At 40.1% G+C, this 26,024-nt stretch overlaps 1 protein-coding gene across 1 annotated transcript in view; it reads left to right on the top strand.

Moving 5' to 3' along the window:
* Positions 1-26,024, top strand: part of cfap74 (cilia and flagella associated protein 74) — a 59,344-nt gene that overhangs the window by 22,939 nt on the left and 10,381 nt on the right. Inside the window, exons 13-26 of the mRNA XM_068340011.1 lie at positions 759-920; positions 1,117-1,235; positions 7,820-7,886; positions 8,203-8,292; positions 8,653-8,838; positions 9,018-9,141; positions 9,912-10,009; positions 11,147-11,269; positions 11,412-11,533; positions 15,766-15,894; positions 21,731-21,818; positions 23,587-23,760; positions 24,646-24,779; positions 24,962-25,238. Of these exons, the coding sequence (XP_068196112.1) occupies positions 759-920; positions 1,117-1,235; positions 7,820-7,886; positions 8,203-8,292; positions 8,653-8,838; positions 9,018-9,141; positions 9,912-10,009; positions 11,147-11,269; positions 11,412-11,533; positions 15,766-15,894; positions 21,731-21,818; positions 23,587-23,760; positions 24,646-24,779; positions 24,962-25,238 (1,893 nt within the window). The remainder of the gene's footprint in view (positions 1-758; positions 921-1,116; positions 1,236-7,819; positions 7,887-8,202; positions 8,293-8,652; positions 8,839-9,017; positions 9,142-9,911; positions 10,010-11,146; positions 11,270-11,411; positions 11,534-15,765; positions 15,895-21,730; positions 21,819-23,586; positions 23,761-24,645; positions 24,780-24,961; positions 25,239-26,024) is intronic.

Here is a 26,024-nt window from a genome sequence, read left to right as displayed (position 1 = left end):
TGTGAGATTGACAGACGGATCGGTGCAGCTTCTGCAGTGATGCAGTCACTGTATGGGTCTGTCGTGGTGAAGAAGGAACTGAGTCGCAAGGCGAGGCTTTCAATTTATCGGTCAATCTACGTTCCTACTCTCATCTATCGTCATGAGCTTTGGGTCATGACCAAAAGAACAAGATCCCGGATACAAGCGGCTGAAATGAGTTTCCTCTGTAGAGTGGCTGGGCGCACCCTTAGAGATAGGGTGAGGAGCTCAGTCACCAGGCAGGAGCTCAGAGTAGAGCCGCTGCTCCTCCGCCTTGAGCGGATCCAGCTGAGGTGGCTTGGGCATCTATTCAGGATGCCTCCTGGACGCCTCCCTGGGGAGGTGTTCCGGGCATGTGCTACTGGGAGGAGACCTCGAGGACGACCTAGGACACGCTGGAAGGACTATGTCTCTCTGCTGGCCTGGGAATGCTCCCCCCGGAGGAGCTGGAGGAGGTGTCTGGGGAGAGGGAAGTATTGGGCATCCCTGCTGAGACTGTTGCCCCCGCGACCCGGCCCCGGATAAGCGGTAGATGATGGATGGATGGATGGATGGATGGATGGATGGATGGACATTTTTCGGTACACAACTCTGAAACCTCATGACAAATAGAATCCACGTGTTACATGTTGGATCATGGGTCTTTTATTAAAATTTTGAATGGGGTGTTGCAGGATGTTGCAGTCTCTGACTGCCTAGTTTCTAATGTCTTTACCTGATGTGTCTTACTTGTACAGTTGCAGATGTCTCTGAGTAAGGACACAACTTTGACTCAGACTGACATAAAACAGGAAGTACCTGCCGGGGACATTGGGAAGCTCAAGACACCTGTTAAAGTTCATGGAAAAAATCTGAAAGGGCCTCCATTCATCAGTAAACCAGAAGTAATTCACTTCAAGGTACCGCATGGCTAGTGCTATGAAAATCACTCCTGAAAACACTTCATGATAAGTATGTTAGTGGAACAAACACAAAGTAATTAGCATGATTCCTTTTTAAAACCAAGTATGTTTGGCTGTTGCTGTTTATTATTCATTTCCTGTTGATGGATGCTAATAGCTGCAGTCTGATGTTACACAAAACGATGTGTTTTAGGACTTTGAAGTGGGGAAAACATATAAGAAGAAAGTCATCCTGACTAACATCAGCTACATCATTAACTACTGCAAGCTTCTCGGGGTCTCCACCCATCTGAAGGAGGTTCTGTCAGTTAAGTAAGTCTGTATATAAATGATGGTTGTTGTGGTGGAGCAGCACACACAGGAAAGAGGCCTGAAATGAATTTGAATTATTTTATCAAATAAAAATTAGTGATAGCTAATATTAGTTTTACAATTTTCCTGCAAAAATGGTTCAAATCATAATGCAAAACACTGCAAGACTTAACTACTGAAGCAGGCAAATAAGCTGGAGGGGACAAATGATTGTTCAATTAAAAGAAGACCAACATGCAGTTTAAAGAAACAATAAGAAAAAAAAAACATAAACAAGAAAATCTGAAATGCTTATGGGCAGGGAACCCAAAGATTTAGAACAATACAGATGAGAAGAGTTATTATGCAATATCATTCATTGGAGATGCTTACAGCCGCGGATTTTGAAGATGTGGGTGCAGACGGCATCGGGGAGTATTGTGTGGGACCTTTGTGGTCTAAATAGATGACAGAACTTGATGAGTACCATTCATTTGCATTGAAGACATTGATGATCGCAGAGGAAGAGAGCTTATATCAGAAATGTGCTGTTTCACACTGCTGCTAGTGCTTGCAGTTAGCTAGGTGACACATAACTAGTAGGTCTTGGAACCAACTCCCTACTAGTCCGGGATTAAAGTCATTGTTTCCAAAAGGTGAAATGGATTAATTTATCAATTGTGCCTTTAATGATCGATCTGAGAAATATGTGGACATATTCATCTTACAGAGATGAGAGACACAATGATGCTCAGTGAAGCACAATTGTTGTTAAGTTGTGATGCTTCATATATTGTATTTCATGTGTCAGAGTATGGGTCTTTTTCTTTTCCTTTTGGCTTTTCCCATCAGGTGTCACCACAGAGAATCAATTGCTTCCATCTAACCCTGTCTTCTGCATCCTCTTCTCTCACACCAACTACCTTCATTTCCTCTTTCACTACATCCATAAACCTCGATCAGAGTATGGTTCATGTTTTGAAAATATAAATTTCTGGTTCCAGGACAGAATTGTGGTATTGTGACAACAACAGGGCAGGAGATGTTTATAACAACAACTGTTGCAGCTTTTCTGAACTCATCTCATATTGAACGGCTTCTATTTCCATATGGAAACAGCTGCCTCTGCATCACCTCTCAGGAATTTAATACAACCACTTCTTGTCATTTTAAAAGACAATGAAGTGGACAGGAAAGCAAAGCCTGTCCTCCCACATATGGATCACCACCCTCACAGCTCCTTTTCTGAGATTCCGCTCAGTGAGTCAGTCTACGTTTCTGCTATCTCCCTTCTCTCAGCCCACAGACTGAACAGAGATATATTGTTCCCCAGGTCACTCACTGCGTTTCACTAACCCGTCAGCTCCTCCATAACTTGATGTGGATTCTTCAACTCTCTGCTTTTTTTGCTTGACTGAGTGAGTAGTTTCCCAGGCTGCACGCAGGGTCAGCTAGAAGCTACTGATGCTGGGCTTAAATCTCCATGCTAGAACTCTTCCCTGAATAATTCACCTTCTAGTTCACTGGTCTTAGCTTCATTACCAATAGATATTATACCCCTCAACTTAGATTCTCCCTCACATGTTACAGAACCACAGCAATGCACTTTTATGATTATACGTATTTTGAATGGATTCACATTTTTTAAAATAACATTCAATCAATTTAACTCATTGGTACCACATAAATGGAAGGTTATGGAATGTGACTGTAAGCTTCCAGTATTTAGAAAGACAGCTGTCAATTTCACTGAATCCCCACCATTATATTGGGTCTATCATACAGTCTGAGCCCATTAGTCAAGTTTATTGCGTGTCCTGGATGAACTGATAAAAGCACTGGAACTAGTCGTGACTGTTTGCATGACTCATTAAGCTGGTAAATAGGACATGTTTGTCTTGAGAAACCCTCTCTTGGAAAATCCTTTATAAGAATTGACCAAACACTGCATTGACCTACGCTGAGTACATTTTTAACAAAAAGATTTTTTTTGTGAGTTCTTTTGCATTTTCCATGAAACAGAATGGAAAAAAAGGTGATTTCCTTACCTTTGTAACTGTAACCTCCACTATACTTGCAAAAATGATAATTAATAATAGCATAAAAATGTCATTATTAGTTTCATGTCTGCTGTAACCACGAAACTAATGCCAAAAAAATTGTGTGTTGAACATATGATGCTGCTACTGTGTACGTAATTCCCCCTCTTTCTACTATCATCTCCAGTGTCTGAAACCAGCTGAAACCATTAACACAGCAGGACAGAGAGAAACAAAGCAAGAACACACTCTGCTTTTCTAAACCAGTCTGTGGTTCCATGTAAGCCCCCTCAGTTTCTAAAAATGGCTTTGCATCCCCCAACGCCCCCTCACCCAACATACTTACATTGTGAATGTTTGCCAAAGTGGGCTGGGTGTGTCTTCACACTATTGAAAAAAGAAAGAAAAAAAACACAATCCAGGATCACAGTTAGTGAAAAGCCTTTGGAGATGAACTATGTTTTTATCACCTCCTTGCATCATGTTTGGCTGAAAGGAAGAACCCCTGCTGTCATCAATGGAGAGACGGAGAGGCTAACTGTTGCAGAAATGTTTTTACTCTACATAATCCCAGGGTGTGATCACAGATCCAATTAATTAATTTAGTCCAAATTTTCAAATTGTGTTAGGATTAGATAGAGTTATTCATTTTGGATACCAGTAAGGAATCCTCTTTGCAAAGTCAACCACCATCTGCCTTTCCTTTCCTTGATACCAAACCTGCCCATCACCTCCTCATCACCTCTGTTTCCTGCACCAACATGTCCATTGTAGTCTGCACCAATGACAACTCTCTCACTTCTTGGTATGCTCTGCCTCACTTCGTCAAAGTCCAACCAGAATTTCTCCTTCTCCTCCAACTCACATCCTACCTGTGGAGCATACCCACTAACAACATTGAACATCACACCTTCGATTTCTAGCTTCAGACTCATCACTCTATCTGACACTCTTTTTACCCCCAGTAGATTCCTAACAAACTCCTCCTTCAAGATAACTCCTACTCCATTTCTCTTCCTATCTACACCATGATAGAACAACTTGAACCCTGCTCCTAAACTTCTAACCTTGCTACCTTTCCACCTGGTCTCCTGGACACACAGTATGTCTACCTTCCTCCTCTGCATCATGTCAACCAACTCTCTACCTTTTCCTGTCATAGTTCCAACATTCAACGTCCCTACTCTCAGTCTTATACTCTTGGCGTTCTTCTCTCTCTCCCTAACACAAAACACACAAACACGGACAATTACAATATATCCCCCATTGCAGGATGTAATCAACACCACAGCACAGTGGTGCAGCAGATAGCACTTTAGCTTTGATGCGAGTCGGTTTTGGGATTTTTCCAAGTGGAATTTGCTCATTCTTCCCATATCCACAAATGTTCTGTCCAGGTTCTCCACCTTCCTCTCGCCACCAAACAACATGTAACATATGCAAACTGGTGATTCTAAATCAGCTATAGGCATGAATTGAGTGTCAGCTGGGATAGACCCCAGCATACGGAAAATGAATGAATTAGTGAAAACATATTGGCCCTCCTCGAAGTGAAATGCATTATTAGCAGCTTTCACAAGCTATGCTTGGTATTTGCCTTTAAGAAAAACAGCAGCATACTAATAACGAAAAGGTTAACATGCTGCTGTTAAACAAGCAACATTACTATATTTACCATTAGATGTCTTACCTGTGACCTATAAAGTCATTTGTATGGATCGAGTAAACTATAGATAAATTACCAGTCTTGGGATCTAGTTCCCCGAATCTGACACTGATTAGTTTGCCAAGTTTTATATTATTTACTCTAAATGTCAAGCCTGATGCAAATGGGAATGTCATATTATGTTGATGTTTTAGTCATAATCCAAACTACTGAACACCTAATGAAAAGTCAGAGAATTTCTGTCTCAGATCACTCTGAAGGGAACCTGAAAATCTGCACCAACTTTTATCCAAACATTGCCGTTTGGAATATTTCACCCGAAATAGATACCAAAGGAAAAAAGATGAGCATCTCAGAAGAATCTTTTACGAAACCAAATGTTGATCCGTTCACATAATGACGTAGATCAGATCACGACTGCTGACATGCACACAGTTTGGCTGTAGAAATGTCTTGACTTGCTGTGGCTTCTGACGTGGTACCACGTACAGTATACTTTAGTACAGTTGTATGTCATCTCCAGCTGTGTTCATCAGAATGTTCACACACATCAAAGCTTTGATGCTTCACTGATTGCTGGTAGCATTGAATGTCAGTATATGTTAGTTCTGTTTAACTGCATAATGATCTGAGTCCGGATTGATTTACTGCAATAACCAATAGGAAGTATCTAGAATGTTGAACAGATGTCACAGCATGGTGCAATTCGACAGCCACAGTCTCCGTTTACTGCAGTATACAGTACAGAATGACCTTCTTTGCAGCTGTTTATATAGGGCTCTAGCAGCCTTTTTCAAACACTGCCTCTCTCAGCATTTAGTCCCAAGTGAATTGTTCTATTTTTTCTTTACGTGTCATTCTATAACACCTGTGCTGAAATGATACAAGCAGGATGGAACGAATACAGAAGGAAAAATAGCCACAGAAATAAATTCTGACAAAAGTGCAAAATGCTATTCATAATTACCACCGGGCTTATCAAACCACTCGGAATTATTTCATATATTTTCAGGCCAGGTTGGTGAGTTAGAAGTTACGGCCTGCCTGCTGCAAGTTTTCTTTTGACATCTGAGAAATTCAAACTCCGACACGCTCACACTGTGAGTGTGAGCGTGTTTGGTTGTCTGTTTCCGTGCGGCTCCTTGGCGCACTGGCGTCGTGCCCAGAGTTTCCCCCGCCTCACGCCCTAAGCCAGCTAAGATAGGCTCCAGCTCCCAGTGACCCGGGACATCGGATAAAGCGGTAAAGGGAAATGGATGGATGGATGGATGGATGGATGGATGGATGGATGGATGGATGGATGGATGGATGGATGGATGGATGGATGGATGGATGGATGGATGGGTGGGTGGGTGGGTGGGTGGGTGGGTGGGTGGGTGGATGGATGGATGGATGGGTGGGTGGGTGGGTGGGTGGGTGGGTGGGTGGATGGATGGATGGATGGATGGATGGATGGAAATTTAAACTCAAAATTCAAATTTAAACCCAATATGCTGCCAATGGTATTGATGATTGTATGCATGCATTGTCTTCCATTTTCTTGTTGGTAAAATCTTTTCAAACCAGGTTTTAGAAGACCTATTTTATTTTTTTGCTCTATTAAACTATTGACTATTTGGACAATTTCCATCAAAATCAGTAGTGGCAGAACTGATACCATCCCCTAGACACTTGATCATTCATTCTCAGACTATGCAGCCAAATGAAGTCGCCATTACAGGAGGGGATGATGTCACTCCATCTCAATAGAGATGTCTGTCTATTGAGCCAATCAAATTACAATAGTGACATTGTCCTTTGGAGCCAAATACTGATAATGTTTCCCGTCTTCTTTCTAATTTGTTTCTGCAATGCCCTTCGGAATTAATAGAATGTATTAATAAAAGGAATCTCATTTTACTCAGTTAGTATGAATACAAAATAAAACATTTAAATGAGTCCCCTCTAGTTTGAACACTCCCCTTTAATTTTTTACCACATACATGCAAAAATGTTAGCTGAGCACAAAGGGCATCTCATAAGCAACACGTTTTAACAACGGTCGAGACCATTCACTGCACCCAATAAAAAAATGAATTATTTTCAGTAGCTGTTGCTGCTTCCTAATTATGCTGATAGTTGAATACTGCTAACTTTTTAACTATTGACTTTTCAGAATCTTCTCTACATTTCTGGCCAGCTGCCTGCTATATTCATATCGATCTGACCTTGTTTTGCATCCCTGGGAAAGCAGCAGGTTATGGAGCTCCTCCAGGCAGCATCAGTGTTGGTGTAAACATGTGCAGTGCGATGCACATGTTGCTGTAGCTTCCAGTCTTAACGTTTGTTTTTTTGTCTATAAACAAACTTATTTTCAGCTAGCAGCTCAGATAGTATTTGATGAAGAAATCATTCCTGATGGCTGTGTTCCCTACTGTAATATTTTTATACGAAAAAGACCTCTTCTTTTTGCTGTTATCTGCACAAACTGAGCACCAGGTTTACATTTGACCTCAGCCATTCTATCCGTTTAGCTGCTCCACTTTCAGAAGATTCATCACTCAGTATTCCGTTTTTCCTCTGAAGCAGCTTATTCAGTTAGTGCATTATATTTGGAAGTGCAGAGGCATAAGCATTGAGTTGATTTTAAACCTAAATGCTGCCTGTAAGCCTACTTTCTTGTTGCTGCTTATGCCATGAAAATTCTTGATGAGCCCAGTCTAAAAATAAAGTTGACATTTAAGTTTTATTAAGTACTGAAAGAAAGAAATGTTTTTGGTGTCTTTGATGTAGTTTTGTAACATTCAGAAAAATAACTACAGGAACAACTTTCTGTATTTTTATTTGCTGCAAAGCAACGCATTTTAAACCTTATTAAAATAATCATTATTATTTGAAATAAACTGTGATTTGTCTTTCAGCTTTGTGCCACCTGGATCTTTATCCCCTGGGATGTCCTGCGACATGCAGGCAGTTTTTCAACCTGGGGTTAGTAACAGAAACTCTGGCATTTACTGTTCATGTTACACCGAATGGATGGCAGGCAAAAATGGTTTTAGTTTATCTGAGTCTCGTGAATGTAATGACCAAAACAAAAAAATCCAATTTGTAAGAATTGTCAGTGGTTGTAGACCTGATTGTGTAACATGTCTATCCAGTGTGGCCATGTTACTGTTTGTCATTCTGACCTATTAAAGTTCAAGTCATATGGCTTAGAGTGTAAGATGTTCATTATTGTTTCAATGCCCTGTTGCCTACATTTTGATGAAGCGGCATAATATTTCATTACATCTGATCCCTGCAGATAAATGAGGAAATGGAAGGAGAGATCCAGTTCGTATCAGCAGCGGGTCCCTTTTCTGTGCCATTCAGATGCAGCATAAAGAAATGTGATGTGAGTCATGTGCTGTGGCCAACACTGTGTGTCCTTTACAAATGTATTTTAAATTAACCTGTTGACCAGTCTTGATTGTTTCCTTTTTGCTTTCATACATATGCATACATGTCACTGTTTGGTGATGTATTACTATGTAAAACAGAGGTTTTAAATGTGACTTTAGGTCACTAGTTCTGTAATGAAGGGATAACAATTATCAATGGGTTAATATCACCATGTAGATATCTCAATGCAACGTAATGTCTATATTAATCATTCAATTAATTAAAATGCATATTAATGTATGTAAAGATATGTACTAAATCTGGCATCTTCTCACCGCTGATGCTAATTTCTGTTTCTGGATGTTTCCACCAGCTGGAAGTTGACAGTCAGTTCATTGACTTTGGTTCACACGTAGTGGGACAGACTATTTCCCGGACATTCACCTTGACCAACAGGGGAGCCCTGGCCACGTTCTTCAGCATGGACACCTCCGCATGTCTCAGTCCAGACACTGGCCATGCTAGACTGCCATTCCATGTCTCTGCCAACGCAAACCAGGTCTCACTGTAGAGCTGAATCTCAACTACCACTGCTGCTATGACAACCTGATCAGATCATCTATGAATGAGAATGTTACCATTTAAAAATAGAATCATTACAGTGTACACAATGAAATGATGACATGAGGAAGCTGTCAAGAGGAAAATCAAACCAATGTGTGGGTGTGTTTCTAACAGGAGATAAGCAGCCAAAGCATAATATCTGATGAGCAGAGGAGCACTTTTTCCACAAGCTCCCAAGAACTCCAACCACAGCAAGCCTGTCAGGATGTGACTGAGGTGTCACAGGAAGAGCAAGCAGGTAAAGATATCACACACATGACTGTCAAAACATCATTCACTTGACAGTTATCTCTGAGATGGTGTTTGGCCTGGGCGTAAAGGTTGACCTCTTTTCCCACGAAGGATTCTGAATGTGTTTCTAATGAGAAACTGGCACACACACCCACATACTCGCACACACATACACACATACACACACACACACACACAAACACACACACACACAAACAAGTGTGGGGTTCACCTTGCTCTCACAGCTCAGGAGAAGAAGACATCTTCTCTTCAATGTTCTCTCAGATCTGAAATCTTCATCACAGCACTCAGCACTTTCCTCCACTGATGTTTTGATAAGCTGTTCAGTCTTTTGTCTGTGTTTTGCTGGCTGTGGAAAAGACTGTCTATTTTTTATTTATTTACCCTTGCAAGCAAATAGCGTCTGATCTTGGATACATAATTCTCTATTCAGCTCATAATCTGATTGCACATTAGAATCAGATTTAGTATCGACCAGTATTGGACTGATATTGTATTAGATTGTTCTAGATCAAAGTCCCACAATCTACTTTATCTGTTTTTCCTGCTTTCTTACTGCTGTTAGGAAGAATTTGTGTGACTCAGTTTTCTATTAATGCCACCATGAGGAGTTAATTTGTTTTTTATTATCAAGTTCAATGTGTTTTCAAAAAGTATTTAATGGTTCGAATGAATATGTGTGTGTGTGTGTGTGTGCGTGCGTGCGTGCGTGCGTGCGTGCGTGCGTGTGCGTGTGCGTGTGTGTGTGAGTTTCAGAAGCTTCTGCTACATGTCCAAAGTCTACGTCTGATGTGCATGTGATGGACCAGGTGGACCAGTGCTCCTCGGACTTCAGTGACATACATTTAGGAAATGTAAGTATTGTATTTAATACTCAACTAAAAGTGATGAAAGTAATGTCATTACTTTTAATCTGCCGTCATCATCATAAGCTCAAAATTATTCTTGTGTTTTTACTCTGACTGAATTTAAAGACATTTTCATCAGCCCCAGCCTCAGTTTTACTTTGTATCAATAATAGGAAATGTTAGTGTTCTAGTATGATAAAGGAACCAAGTAAAATGGTGCTCATGAAAACAGTGTTTCTGTGAGCACCCACATCCAAACGCTGTCACGTTAGCATGCGGGTGTTCTTATTCAGTTCATAACAGCACAGTTGACTAAATGTGACTAATAAATATTTAACATTTTGTCCCGACTCACACGAACACCATTAAGATCAGCATCCATGCTGTTAACTCCTAGCATGGAAATAGTCAGATTTGGAAAAAAATATGGATGCAATGAATTCCTTTTTAACACCCAGAAATATGAATACTAGCCTGAACTAGATGAGCAGAGAGACATTTGCTCCTCTTCAGAAACAACAGATGAGTAGTTGTGTCTGTTGAAGACACTCTGTCTTGTTTTTAGCTCAGGCTGTGTGTGCCTTGCAGTGCATATGAAGTCCTGGATTTGTTCAGGGTCCATTATGTCTCCTTGGCAGGGGGCTAATGGTGCACTGTCTCTCCCTCTGTTCTGGTTATGTTTGTGTTTGCACGTGGCTGCATGCCTGTGGCTCCATCAGTGACATTTTGACTGATAGTTTACATTGTGTGGTTGAAGGCTGGTGTCTTGAATGGCAAAGTATCTATCAAGCTATCATGGTCCTAAAACATTAAATGAGTTGCTGCATTTATGGATTTCTCCTCTCTTCTGGTCATTATTTTTACTTTCACCACCTCAGTGCTTCAGTCCACATAGGAGATGCTGTAGTTTGATTGGATATCATTTGAAGGTGCAGGTCCCTGACATGAATCGAAGTGCAGTAAAAAGATTAGATTTATGAACCTCAATCAATTTCTATGGAAGATTTTGAATTAAGTGGTGATGTGTGGGGCTCATTGTTCATGTTATCCGTTGATGCTACATTTGTTTTGAATTTATTCTCCTTAAATTTTGTTATTTAAGAGTCGAATGTTTACTCTTCTGTTTGACGAACCCTCCCTCAGGTCAGAGAGGGTGAGATTGGACCATTTAAAAGCATCAAACTGGACGTTATTTTCACTCCAACCGTTGTAGGAGAGGTCAAACTGAACTTCCACATCAAGTTCTCTGATGTAACCAGCAAACCAGTAAGATACAACATGTTTATTGTCTTCTTAATTCAGTAGATAAGAAAGTTAATATAAGCAAAGAGCCTTGGATGTCAGTTTATTGCATTCAGTGTAATTTAACGTGAACCATCTGCAACTAAATGCCTCTTGGTACAAACAGATACCCATCCATGTGAGGGGTTTAGCAGTCAGTGTCCCTGTTTTCGTGGTTCGGCCCAGCATTGACCTGAAGATCTGCATGTTTGACTTCTTGTATCAAGACACTATCACGGTCCAAAGCAGGTGGGTCCCTCAGTTTAGATATGCATGCACACCTTCTGTAAGAAATAACAGATACTTTCTCACAAATTATTTCAGTGTCAGTCACAATCAAATATCTAATTAGTGTTTGAAAGATAAGCTTTGTTAGCCTGCATGAATAATGACAATCTAAAAGTGAAAGCTATACTATGCCTTCAAAACTGCATAATAGTAAATGCAGTTCATGTGGAAATGTGTGACCATATATGCCAAACAATTTGTTCTGGGAAAGGAGAGCAGGAGGCACAAATCCAAGCACATTTAGAGGGGATAAAGAGGCAAAAATAGCTGCGGAATGTTTTGTCTTTTTCTTTTTTTTTAAATAATTTGTGAACCAAACTTCAGGGTGGAAATTGCAAATTATGAGAGGTGAGATTCATAATGTGTATCTAATAGTTTTTAGTCAGCAAACATCCACATAGCAACAAAACCTGTGTGTAAAGTAAAGATGTGTTAGAGGACCTCACGATCACACAATCCTATTCTGTGTAACACTCCGTGGAAACCAATCCCACACTCAATTGTACAATGTGTGAAGAAAATCTGCATATATGTAGAGGGACATTATTATAGAATGTGTTATACTTCCTTCTGTTGGTATGTTCAGAACCACCGACATGGACTGCTGCAGTACCATGTGGGCTTATCTCTAGGATACAATCCTTGAATTTCCTCACATTCATTCAGCTGCAACCAGAACAGCATTGTCATTAAAAAAAAACTCTCTTGGAAATAAATTTAAACCCTCCACCCTTCCTGTGCCCAGAGTCAGGCTAGAGTATAAATAATAGAGATGTATTAGCCGATAAATGTTCCTAGACAAAGGATGAGGAAAGGGACCATGCGTTAAGCGCATATTCCCACAATCCTCTTTGTGTCATACAATAGCATGGATAAAAAGTAAATCCTTCATTATGGATTATGGTGTGATACATTGTGATGCACACACAAGGTTATGAAGAAAACACCGTGGGCAGTAACATTTACAGGCATGTGGTCCACCACCTAGGCAGTCATTGTACAGCATCATGTGGGGGAGGGACTGCATGTGTGGGGGATTTGTGAAAAATGCCATCTGGTGTGCCGGCACACCAGCGCATGTGACAACATGATGATGACAGCATCAATGTGAACAGCAGTAAGAAAATATTCATGCATGCAGCAGCTAACCATGCAATATGTCAGTCTGCCTCTAAGACAGTAATTTGAACACAGAATAAGTTGGCAGGTTTTCTGGTGAAACAATACGAGAGCTGCTACTTTCATCATTCATATTACTTTTCCTTTTAGTAGATGATGCGATATCCCACAACTCCTCCTGAGCTTGTGACAGATTTTAAAGAGAGCAGCAGAAAAACATAATTCAAAGTTTCTTTTCACTGTGGACCAGTGATTTGAACACTGCTCCTGATTATGCTATTTTTAAGAGGCTTTAAAAAGTGCAATGTGCTTGTGCTGGTGATTGAAATATCTTGGCAAAGATGTTTTTTAACCCCCTTCTCGTTGCCACCTGCTGGGAATTTCAGCATTGCTGCCCAAACTCAGTCCAAACGAAACACAAGGGCATTGCCTTCTTTCTTTGTCAAAGCATTCTTCAATCTCTCTCCATGAATTCCATCTCCTCTGTTTCTATTGTACCTTAGTTCAATCTGTGCCCTCGTATATTTGGCATGAGGAGTTTGTTGTTGATGTTATTTATAACATAAAAACCTGTTCTTCCAGCCAGGTACTTTGTAAAAGATTACACTGTTTAGAGCAGATGCTGCTGCAATATTAGGAATGTATCCAAGAACCTTTTGGATCTCAAGAGGCTTTGGAATACATGTAGAAAAAGCAAAGTCTAGCCACCTGGCCATTTGAGCATTTGGAGGGCAGTGGTTCTGTTGTAGCTTTTGTGTACTCAGAGTCCAAACTTATACACAGAGTGCTGCATACAGACCCATCATAAGTGTTTCTCTGCAGCATTACCTGAAACAGTTGTCAACTGTAACCTTAATGAATTGTATGAGCACCATTATCCGTATTGTTCATTGAATCCTTTGCCTTTAGAGTTAGTCATTTGCTGCATTTTTCATTTGAAATGCAATTTGTCCAGAACTGTGGCTGTGACTGTTATATTTTTTAGGCAAGTAGCTAAAATAATGCGGACACCAATCGAATTATGTCATTGTGAAGCATCCCATTTCCAATCAACGAGTACTCTTCAGTTCAGTGGTCTGCCTCAAGTGTACTGGTATTTTAATGGATTTTTTTATGTGCACCAACTGATTGTCCAGCCAATTATCCAATCGATTTACAGCTCGTCATCATCATGTATAATCAGCAGTGGGGAAATTGTTTTCACTGTGAATGCAGAATCAAGGTTTGAGATTGTAACACTAGCCAGACCAAATTGTTTTCACTGAGCAACAACCTTGACTTGTGACCAATTAACTCTAAGGGTGTCCAGCCGTACTCATGCACATCGCATCCAGACAGACTTTTTGCTGTTTTATTTCCCCATTGGTGAACTGTGTGAAGTTGAGTGTGTAACACAAAACAACACAACATCTGCTATCTCAGTAAACATGCCTGGATTGTAAAGATATCCCTGGTCGAGTTCATTCCAGACACCCTGTAGCAAGACAGTGTTATTGTTAAATAACTAACTCAAAATAAATGGATTTATTAATTCCCATTAAAGAAAAGTTTCAGAATATATTATTATTCTGCTGGTGGTGGCTTTCAAAAACAAACAGCCAAAATAATTTTTGAAAGTCAGATTTTGTAGGAATATGTCATTTTAAAAGATCAAGAAAATTACAATCGGCGCACCTCAAGTATTTTTGGCCATATTAATGTTCGCTTGACTTAATAAATTCTCCGAAGGAAATGATATATCAAATATATTGGCATATTGTGCTGTAGAGATTCACACAAAAGTTAGCAAGCTAACCTTCTATCTCTGACCCTTCTTTTCTTATAATAACACTGGTGGTTTCAGCCACACCTTATTTATGATTATAGATCCACTAAGGTCCAGGTTAAAAAAGTGATGGGGGCACCCAGGGAGCTCTGGAGACCGCAGAAGCTTCCGAGGTTCAATTCCAAGCTGAGTCTTTTTCTGTACAACACCCGACCTCAGCCACCCACCATTCTCTTTTCTTCTTCTGCCTCCCCTTGAGGTCTCTCATTTTCCTCTAATTACAGAAATCATTATTGTTTTATGTCTAAACCTAGGAACAAAGGAAACTAAAATATTGGTATAATTCAGGTTGAGGAGGTGAAGGTTAGGCTTTCAGTATCATAATATTCTTTGCCCTTAGGAAGCATATTGTTGTCTGTGAATTTCATTAAAGTCACCATTAAATCATTAAACATTTTTGAAAAATAATTGTTCACACTCAGCCAGTAAAAAAGCACGGATCAGCTAAATACTCCAGTTAATTAAAAGGCATAATTAGGCTGATTACATATCCATTAATATTCCTTCCAGAGCAATTTGAAGGTTACATTTTGACACAATTAAATAGGGACTTCATATGGCCACAGTGTTCCTGAGAGAGCACCCTTGCCTCCGGGAAATAACCATCTGGTAAACCTTTCTGTTAAAAGTGGGTCACTTCATTTTAGGGGGAATTGAGAAAAGAATGGTCCCTCGGTCAATCTTGCCACGGTTCATTAGTTTTGAGGATAGAAAAATAAAATCACTGTATACGCATGTGACCTGCAGAATTTTTCTGCCTGTTTGTATAGTCATCTCTTATGAAGATGTGAGAGTATTGGCTGTAGTTAGATGTGTTGAGAATTCCCAAGGTAAAAAGCTGTTTATATCACAAGTTATTACTGAGGCTTGTAGCCACAGGCACAACCATCTGTTGGATCTCCTGAAAACTGAAACAGCTAAAAGATACAGGCGTGGCAGACATCGCTCCATACACAACTATTTTTGTAGGTGTCGGTCAACAATAACATTTTACTTGTCTGAGGTCTCTGATGTCCCCTGGGCACAGTTGACATCAATGTTGTATTGTAGTCCAGCTAGAAGCCATGTCATAAATGTGGTGCTGAATTCCAGCTGTCTGTGCCTTTACAGGAGGACTTGCCATTAAGGGTTCCTAGTCTAATAAACCCCCTGTGTTATTTCTTAAGCTCTTTTTTTCAGTTATACAGAATGTTCCATTCTTTAAAAAATACACCTGGTATGCTAATGAAACATTGTCTTGGGCTGACAGTGCCAGCATTGCCTTAAAGCTGATCTTTGAGGTGTGCCCAGAGCTGAGGAAACATGTGGAGATCCTACCAAAGATGGGCTTCATCCAACCTCAGTCAACCTTTAACGCTCAACTCAAGTTCTTACCCAGGTAAGAAAGGACACTAAATGTGTGATATCAATGGAGTATTTAATGATCTGATTTCATTTATAAGCCTGGAGTCCACATATTTTCTATGAAGGTGATTCACTGTAAAAGAGAAAGGTTGGATCTGCTGTTCTGTGACATTCTAGCCTCTGTTTCTTAAATAAAAGCTGCTAAATGTTCCATACATAAAAGTAGAAATTGGAATGTGGATTAATGGGAAAGACAGATTATAAACTAATACATCTTAGCTAATCACAAAATGCACAGAATTGCAACTCTACCTCTCCAGGTGACTTCTAGGAGGACATTATTGGTTTTACATGGGTAAAATGACAGATCTTTAATCTTACATTACTAAGAGACCCTTTAATACCCAGTGATTGTGAAGGTGTTGCTTCTATCTACCTGCAACCTGAGCAGAATTAGTAAATATATTTAGAGGATGTGCTAATTCCTTCGACAATAATGTGGAGTCTATATTTAGATGGAGAGGCAGGAGTTGAACCACAGCTTGAGTACCAGGGGAGTGGACAAGGAGACCCCAGGGCAAATATGAGAGGCATGAAGTATGTAAAACCTCAGCGTGGGCAGTAGTATTCTTCTATCCGCCCACCTGGTTTCCCTTCACAGTCCAGCAGCTTTGTCTAGCGATAGCTTAGAGGTTACTAACGGGAAAAGAAGACAACACTAGGAGGAGATCTTCTTCACACATGTTTGCAGCATCATTGTTCATCCAAAGGAAAGAAGGGGAAAGTGGGAAAATGTTAGTAATCTGTCTCAGTGAATCGGCAGAGTTTTAATGAGAGGATTAGCGTGCAGCATTCCTCGTGCTGCTATGCTAACGCAGCTACAGCTGCCAGCACCTCCTTTCCTCCCTGCATATCAGACTTTTCTCTCCCTCTCCCTCTCTCGTGTCATTTTGTCTAACTCATGCAGGCTTCTCTTTTTGGCCTCTCACCTCTGTGCTGCACTAAAGTTATCGTCCTTTTTTCTGGCTCTCTGTATCTCTGCTGTCCAACTCTGTGCTCCTTGTCTATCTTTATATCCATTCTGCCTGTTAGTCTCAAACTCCTCTCATCCATCCAAGCATATAAAGTCCACCAGCGTTTATATGCTGGCTTTGATTCATCTTACATAACCCTAAACACCAGATCCATATCATTAATGAAGAAGCAAATCTATCTGTACCTTTTGACTTGATTGTTTAGTCTCTATATATACCAGTAAAGCAAGGAATGACCAATAAAATTTCAAAGAATAATCCAACTTTTAAGTCAATTATGATTGAAGAATTTTTGTCCGCAGTGGCTGTAATGTTTTCTGACAGGGTCTCATTCCTGCTTCTCTTTCCACTTTATTGGATCTTTTGTGTTTTATGTGACATTTATAAATACTTGCATTAGCGACAGCTGTCCTCTAAAGCACTCGTCGATCTGTCTTTTTTAGAGCCATGCACTCCTTATACTCTGGGGTCTGATTGTGTTACAAGTGTTTGCACAAATTGTTTGTGCTACCTTTGTTTAGGCGTTCCCTGTAATCTTTACGTTTGCTTCGCTGCTTTAGTTTGGTACTGGATCAGACAAAGTTTTCCTCAAAATGATAAAAATTAGCATTGAGTACTTCTTCATTTTCCAGCCATGCAGCCACATTTTTTTCTTCTTCTTTACTTTCTCAGGAAGAAAATGTCAGCATCAAAAGGATGCCATTTCCAGCTCTATGTAAAAGCCATAACTTAAAAAATGGTGGAATAGCATTTTGTAATATTTCTTTTAGTGGCTAATAATGATCCATCGATAAAGACAATGTTAACTGATTTTATGGCAGCTCTGTCTTGGAAAGTAACAGTATGACATCCACACGACAAGTATCAGATCTAAGCCAAAAACTTCACCACCACACAGAAAGGAAATCTGATCCCCAATGTGTTGGAATGCCTGTGTCATCATAAAGGGTTTTCTGATTGCTTCAATGATTGCACAAGAGATACATTATTTCATCATCAGATGGATAGAAGAACCTCTGAGGAATGTGAAATACTGGAAATAGTAATACTCTTGGGTTACTACATCAACTTTTGTTTTGCATTGCTTCCCCCCTAATAATCTTCATACCTAATATAAAATTACAAATGCAAAAGGAGATGAAACCAAAGAATAAGTGAATGTGTTCATTTGTCATGGTTGAATGTCATCTTCAGGTGTGGTAGTCTCTCTCTTTTTAAACAAATGGTCTCTCTCTTTTAAAATGGTGTTTAATTTTAAAATGAGTCTTCCTACCCAGCACCTGAGATTGGATTTCTAAATCCTTATAAATCTTTATTAGTTCTCTCTCTCTCTCTCTCTCTCTCTCTCTCTCTCTCTCTCTCTCTCTCTCTCTCTCTCTCTCTCTCTCTCACACACACACACACACACACACACACACACACACACACAACACCTGCCTCACCCGCAAAGCCAACAGCATTGCAGGTGATCCCACCCACCCCTCTCACAGCCTTTTCAGCCTGCTGCCACCAGGTAGGAGACTGCAGAGTCTGTGGGCCAAAACCAGCAGGCTCAAGGACAGTTTCTTTCACCAGGCGGTCAGGAGGCTCAACTCCCTCCCTGCTCTGCCCCCTGCCATAGCCTTGAACTCTACCCTCACAATGCCCTGCCCTCCCCCCAGCACCTGACTACCTATCTCTCCCTCCCCCCGTCAACTCAGGGTCTGCGCACACGTCACTTCCCCTATGGGATTAAAGAGTGTACAGAGATGCTTACCATCCCTTGTGTTTCGTCTAATAGTTCGTGTTGTACTGCCTGTGTTGAACTACCTGTGCTGTACTACCTGTGTTGTACTGCCTGTTGTACTGCCTGTGTTAAACTACCTGTGCTGTACTATCTGTGTTGTACTGCCTGTTGTACTGTCTGTGTTGTACTGCCTGTTGTACTGCCTGTTTACCGTGGGTCCAAGAGGACTGCAATTTCATCTGTGCTGTACACACACACACACACACACACACACACACACACACACACACACACACACACACACACACACACACACACACACACACACACACACACACACACACACACACACACACACACACACACACACACACACACACACACACACACACACACTGTTAAATCTGGATTCTAAAGTGACTCATTACTTTTATTTTTTGCACAGGTGTTTGCTGTTTGCCTTCTTATGAGAATGACTTATGAGAACACTTTTTCCTTCCTGCAAGGAATGTGCTCAACCTGCCCACATCCTCCACCATCTTTCCCTTGCTTCATCTCTCTCTGCCTGTCTTCCTCCACTTTCATTTGTCACCATTCAACCCACATGTTTCTCTCTCATATCCAGAGGATTGTTCCATGCACTATGCAGTCCCCTCTCCACTCTATCAAAGCCAGAGGTTCATGTGTTTATGATCCTGTATAGCCCAGAGGAAGGCTTCTTACTTGTATTCAGATGGACAAATAGTCTAAATGAAATGACTAGACATTAGTTTGCCTACTTTCATTTAGCCTGATATCATGTCCTTGTCATACAAGTATCTCATTTTATCACGTTCAGCCAAAATAATGATAAATAAATATCCTGAAGTTACAATTTCTTTTGGTTAATAACCTCTATAATATCCCCACATTTTTTACTGTAATTGTCCGTGGTTGCAGTCAGGTAACCCACCTGTGAAGAAGGCTGAAAAAACAGCTGTATAGATCAGCTGTGTAAGAAAGTCATTGCTACCCAAACTGACTGTATTTTGGTTTGGGATCAGTCATTATTGGCATTTAAGATTCAATAGCAACCTTTTAGTCATTTAGTTATACGAAGCTGTTTTTATATGTTGAGCACAGCAACTGCTTTCTCTTTCAAAGATAACCATCTCCTGAACTTTTAATTTTACATAATTTTTTCCTCCAAAAGAAAGACATGCTTTCATTTTGAAAAACTGTGGTGCAGCTTCCACAGTCCAACAGTTCTGCTTTTTATGCATGGTCATTTAATTCACTTTGAAAAGATGGGTACAGGATGTAAACCTGATAACAAGATCATTGGGATTGGATGAGTTGAATGGTTGGTTTTAAATCTAATCTCTGACAATAAAGGAAACTTGACCCACTCGGAATTTTCAGCTGATAAAAGGGAGATTACAAGACAGATTTGCTACAGATTACACAAAACAGTTGTACCAATATGTCTACCACTGTTTCATTGTCCATACCAGCATCAGAAAATACCGTATAATGATGTGAAACAAACAAAAAAATAGTTACCCATTTGGTGTATATCATCTGGAAAATCAGTTACCCATATTTTTTTTGCTCATCCATTTCCCCATAGTGAGAAATCCCTAAGCCTCTTAATCCGTTTGGTAATCCTTTTCATGATCACTTTTTAATGGTGAAGTGAAATCCAAGCAGGACTCCATATTGGAGAGGAATAAATGTGTTTCACATACATCATAGTTGTTCCCATCAACTAAAACGAAGCAGCAACTGCTGGATTAAATTAATCCTAAAATTGCACAGTTTCCTGAAGTCCTCCGAGTTTATTCAGCCTTGCTGTTAGAGACTCAGACAAAACCGCTGATTTTTGGTCCGGCTCTTTCAGTAAGTTTGAGTGACATCCTTTGCCCACTACAGCGCCCTCAGTAATACCACAGAGTCAGACAAACGATTTCAGTGCTTCACTAATCTCAGATGTGTCATCAAAGACTATAGGAAAGAATTAGTTTTTGATGAGGCTGTGAATAATCTGTCTGCAGAGAAGTAAAACAACCAAGTAAATCTGTGCAGGACACTGACGAATTTGAAGCCCCATCCATCCGCAAACATATGGGCCTGGTGACGTCCCACCATGGTTTTCCACTCTGCCTTGCCAAGCTAATTCAAGAGTAACTCTCCAGCAGTGAATCTATTTGCACAACAAAAAAAACACACACACAAGTGTTTCTTTAAATAAATTTTGCACTCATTGGTTGAGCAATAGATGACTTTTTCGTGACTATTTTGCAAATGCTGAAATTAAATTTTGTGGAAGTGACCTTTCCAGCTTTGAGTCATGCAGAGTGCTGTAGACGAACAGCGTTCTCACAGCAGTGGTGTGCAGCAACAAAGCCTGGGAAGTATGAAACATAAACCTGTCCTTGAACCTGAAGCTGATAGATATGTTAAAGCCTTGGTTTCAACGCTTTGGGGGAAAAAAATGCTGACATCTGGAGAGCCGTAAACCACTGACATTTACAGCATTAGCTCCCAAGCCTTCAACCAGTATTAAGAGCATAAAGAGGGAAAGAAGTCAGTTGAAAACTGAAGGGAAAAGCTAGTAATGGAGGGGAAAACAGGAGGATGCAGGGAGAAGGAGAGAAAGTGAGAGATGGGAGTGGACCTGAGCCACAAGCTGCATTTGACATTTGACCACTGTTAACATGATAATAAAGAGTGCGCACACGTGCTCATATAGTACGTATATACAGTATGTGTTATATTGAAGCACTGGAGTTTTTACATAAGCCTGTGCATGAATACTGGACCTATTTGAATCTTACATCTCCCATCACCATGGCTACAACCTACAGTAGTGTGGAGGCGCACTCTGTTTCTCCCTCCTGCTTTCCTCTGGCAAGCCAATGCCTACAGTCGTGGGTTAAAACAAAGTAATGGGTCTTCAGGGTCTGAATCTTAATGTTTCTTTGAAAAGCTCAACTGTGGTTTGTGTTTATTGGTATTTGATATACTAAAAATAGATGAACATTTAATGCAGTTTTGGTGTCATTATCAGTAGTGATAATTGGTGCTCTGTTTCCTTTTCATTTGTATTAATTTGTAATTTTGTCTCATAGATGCTCCTTATCCAAAGATGCAGAAACATTTTTTGACAGCGATACAGGAGTCCTGGAAGTCCCGATGGCAGTACAAGTATCAGGCCAGGTCATTATTTTATATAAATATGTGTGTGTGTGTGTGTGTGTGTGTGTGTGTGTGTGTGTGTGTGTGTGTGTGTGTGCGTGCGTGCGTGTGTGTGTATTTATATATATATATATATATATATATATATATATATATATATATATATATATATATATATATATATATATATATATACACACACTGTATATGTATATATGTATAAACGTATATATACCTGTATATATATTTTTTTTTTTTCAATTCTGTGCTTGTGTCCTACTTTACACCCAACAGGAAAAGAGCTACAGAAGGTTGTAACCCATTTTGTCTATAACACGCTAAAATTATCCTGGGCCCCCAAGGCCCAGTTACTTCACGGACACTAATAAGCTGAGCATAAAGGTTATTCTATGTTACTGAATGTATCTGCAGAAGCTGAATGTTTTCTCATTCCAGGGGCTACCATTATATGCTATACGTATTTATTTAACAGAATGTATATTCAACACTAATATGCACATATATCATTGTCTTCACATACGTCATGGATCACAGATTTCACACGTGTCCTCATTTTTGACACGAGGATTCATATAAACCATGAAACATGGATGGACTTTAAGGTTAATATATTAACGTGTTGTTCAAGTAAATGTGTCCAAAAATGATTTGTAATAAAATAGCACTCACTTCAAGTTGAGTGTCAGCACCTGCTTGATGCACTGATGTACTTCAAGTGACCATCAACATGAACTGTTGTTGGAGATTGAGATCAGTTTCATTTTTCTATTAGCAGTATTATATATCATATAAAACACAAATGGACCCACCGCACACAAAGCAGGAAAATGACATAATGTTGTCAGCTTGACTAAATTCAGTACAACAGTTATCCATAACAGCCTCCAAATCTTTTCAAAAGGTGGTGCTTGCATCATTATCAGATAACTAGATTTTTCAGTGAAACAAAACATAGTTCCATATCCAAATACTTCAAAATCACTAAACCTGCATAGCAGAATTCTGTAAACAAAAAGTTCAGAAAACCCATGAAGTGGAAAATTCCTTTATCTACAGCAGTCTTTTTAAATACCACAGAGCAGCTGCTTAGACATTCGTGTTGTATGGACGCCAGTTCTCCCTCTCATAAAAATCTAAATCTAGGATGATTTTTTGCCAAATCATCATCTTCCTCTCCCTCCACATCCAGCCCAGGACAAGGAGGGTGAGCGGGGTCCAGGCCAGGATGCTCCTGTGGAGCACCAAAGCTGTTGCCCTGAGCACCGAGCTCTGAGCTCCTGGCATTAAACCATGTGGCATCCACACACACTCAAACCCAGTCATACAATCACAAACAAACACGCACTCTTTTTGTCACCACATGTCACAGCAGACACGGAAGCAATGGTGCAGAGACCAATAAACAAGGTCATTGACTGACATGAATTGTGAAAACACCACTCCCAGCATCACAAGGTGGCTTTCTCTTCATCTGGGACTAGACACACACAAAAACCTTGTTCCTTAGTAAAAACCACTCGACAAGTATTGTCTTTGTAGCCAAGAGTGAGTTAGGTAAAGCATAGGCCAGCCAAATTGCTATTACATACTGTATAATATATAATTTCATCTGATGTTATGCAGACATGTTATTGAAAGAAAAACACAAGTGAAATTATTTTAAAAAGAAAAAATCGAAAGCAAGGAAAGAGATTTTTTTTCATTGTTGGAAATTAAAATATTCTGTTCGAAGAAAAAAACTGAAAATTGTTTGTCGTTGTGATTTTAGGTGAAGCCGTTTGATTTTGTGCTTCATGCGATTGTGACGTCAACAGACCTGCAGTTTGACCGGACTGAGGTGGACTTTGGTTTCTGTTCCGTCTACCAGTCGGTCAGGATCAGCGTTCGTCTTTCCAACCTCTCCCTGCTGCCTCAGGAATTTGGTTTTGTGGATGTTCCCGAGGTAACAAGAACATTTAGGGTTTTATTATCTGTGTTGTTAATACCTTAAGAATAACTAGCTCATTGTTTAATTCCTCTAATTTGGATGAATGTTTAATCCCACACTAAACAACATTCTCTTATGAGATGATCCTGTTATAACCACATAATAAAACACCAATCCCAACACATTTTGATCAGTCCCTGTTATAACAGTGAGATGACCATCTGATCCCTGCGCTGTGGGGGCGAGAGGGAGAATTTAACTGCAAGACTATGTAAATATTGCTCAGTTCTCGTCAGGCTGCTGTAGAACAGAGCCTCTTCTCCTTCAAGCTGAAAAAGTTCTTCTGCTTTATTTAAGAAACATATTTGATCAAATGTAGCTTCAATCTTCGCTGGTGTTAACAAAAAAAATAACTTTACATGTTGGGTAAACTGAAAGATTGTTTCACCAATGTGAGGTGACAGGAGCTCAGTCCACTGGGTTTTGGGCTGGAGACCAGAAGGTGGCCGGTTTGAGACCCACGTAGACCAAACAGGTTTGGAGTGTGACTGGCAGTCAGAGAAGTACCAGTTCACCTCCTGAGCACTGCCAAGGTGCGCTTGAGCCAGGCACCAAAGCCCTCATGCTGCTCTTTGGTGCACAACACAATGTAGCTTATGATGTATTAATAATTTTGAAAGTGGGTTTTCATTAAAATTTTAAGGATGTATGTGCATGGTTGTATGTCTTTGTGTGTGGCTCCGTGGTGCACTGGCGTCGTGCCCGGAGTGTCCCCTGCCTCATGCCCTATGCCGCCGAGATAGGCTCCGGCTCCCCGTGACCCGCTGCGGCGGATACAGCGGTAATATGAAGATGACTGACTGACTGACAATTATACAGTTTGTGTTGTTTGCATTGCAGTTTCTTGAGGTCCAGCCTAATGATGGATTTGGCACCGTCCTTCCACAAGAAACCCTGCAAATGGATCTAATTTTCAGTGCCAATAAGGCAAAAGAGTACAATTTCCAACTCTGCTGCAAGTCTGGAATTAACAGGTTGATTAATCTTGTTTATTGTGTAAATGAGATGTCATGACTTTTTTGAATTATGACTCATCTTCTCTTTAATGATATCTAATTTAAGAAGCATCATCATGTTTAATATGATAGATATTATTCACTTTAATTAATGCCATGTGTATTCATCTATAACTAAACAGTTTCTTTGTCTCTGTCAGAGATTTTCTTCTGTCCTGCCGAGCAGTGGGTGTCCGTCCTCCTTTAGAACTCTCTCATTCTCTGGTCCAGTTTGGGGCCACGGCGTTAGGAGACTGCTCCACTGCCATACTTCACCTGATCAACCATGAAACCAACCAAAATCAGTCCAAACAGCCAACCTCAACACTGGATAAAGATACCACAGCGCCTGTAGGCCCCAGACTGTTCTCCTTCATCCCACCTGAGAAGTCAGACGTCAGCATCACTCCTTCTGCTGGCAGCTTGCTGCCTGGAGAGGTGGTTAATGGAAGAGATTTACAATTATATAACTTCTAACAGAAAGGACTTGTTTCCATTTGAGGGTGTGGAATTTGAAAGATATTGTCAATTGATGTTAAAAAGGTTTTCCTTTTTAACACATTTCATGCAATACCCCAGTTTAAAAGTGCTTATTAGTGCCCTTTAATATAGTCTGGAGGAGTGGTTTTAAACCAGATGTGGTGTCACAAATGGGAGAGCCCCAATCAGTTGGTGTTTCTTATTATGGACACAAAATGTGATTTTGTCATAAAAGAATATACATAACCCTTTTGGCTTTTTGTGCAAACTCTATTGTACTCTACTCTAGTTAGAAACCTGAATCACCAGTAAGTGTGTTTCTATTTCTCTGTTTGAAAAAGGCACAGAAAACACAGAGTTATAGACATGGGGAAAAAAACTGAGTCTTGGTTGAACTCATTCCAGTCATACACAGTAGAATTTAACAGCCATCATAACTATCTTTGTAGTGAATGTAGTGTAATAATGCCCTCTAGTGGACACTAGTTGGAAGTGAAAATGTTGCTAATTTTGTAGCTTACATGCTACAATATCAGTGAGTATCAATTTTAATCTAAAATAAAAATTTATTTTAATGTTAAATTCAGTGTCTATCAAATAATAGGCTATTTGAAATTCACGGCAGTTTATAGTTTCAGGTTGTTACAGATGAATTTGAAGTTGACTGGAGCAAACTTTCCTCCAGACTCCATGGAAACAACCCATGGCTCATTTTTCAGCTATCAAACTAGATAATGCTGCATC

The sequence above is a fragment of the Antennarius striatus genome, chromosome 2, assembly GCF_040054535.1.
Source record: "Antennarius striatus isolate MH-2024 chromosome 2, ASM4005453v1, whole genome shotgun sequence".
In the NCBI taxonomy this organism is placed as follows: Eukaryota; Metazoa; Chordata; class Actinopteri; order Lophiiformes; family Antennariidae; genus Antennarius; species Antennarius striatus.
Note: the sequence above shows the minus strand (reverse complement) of the source record. Positions and strands in the feature narration are given on the sequence as shown.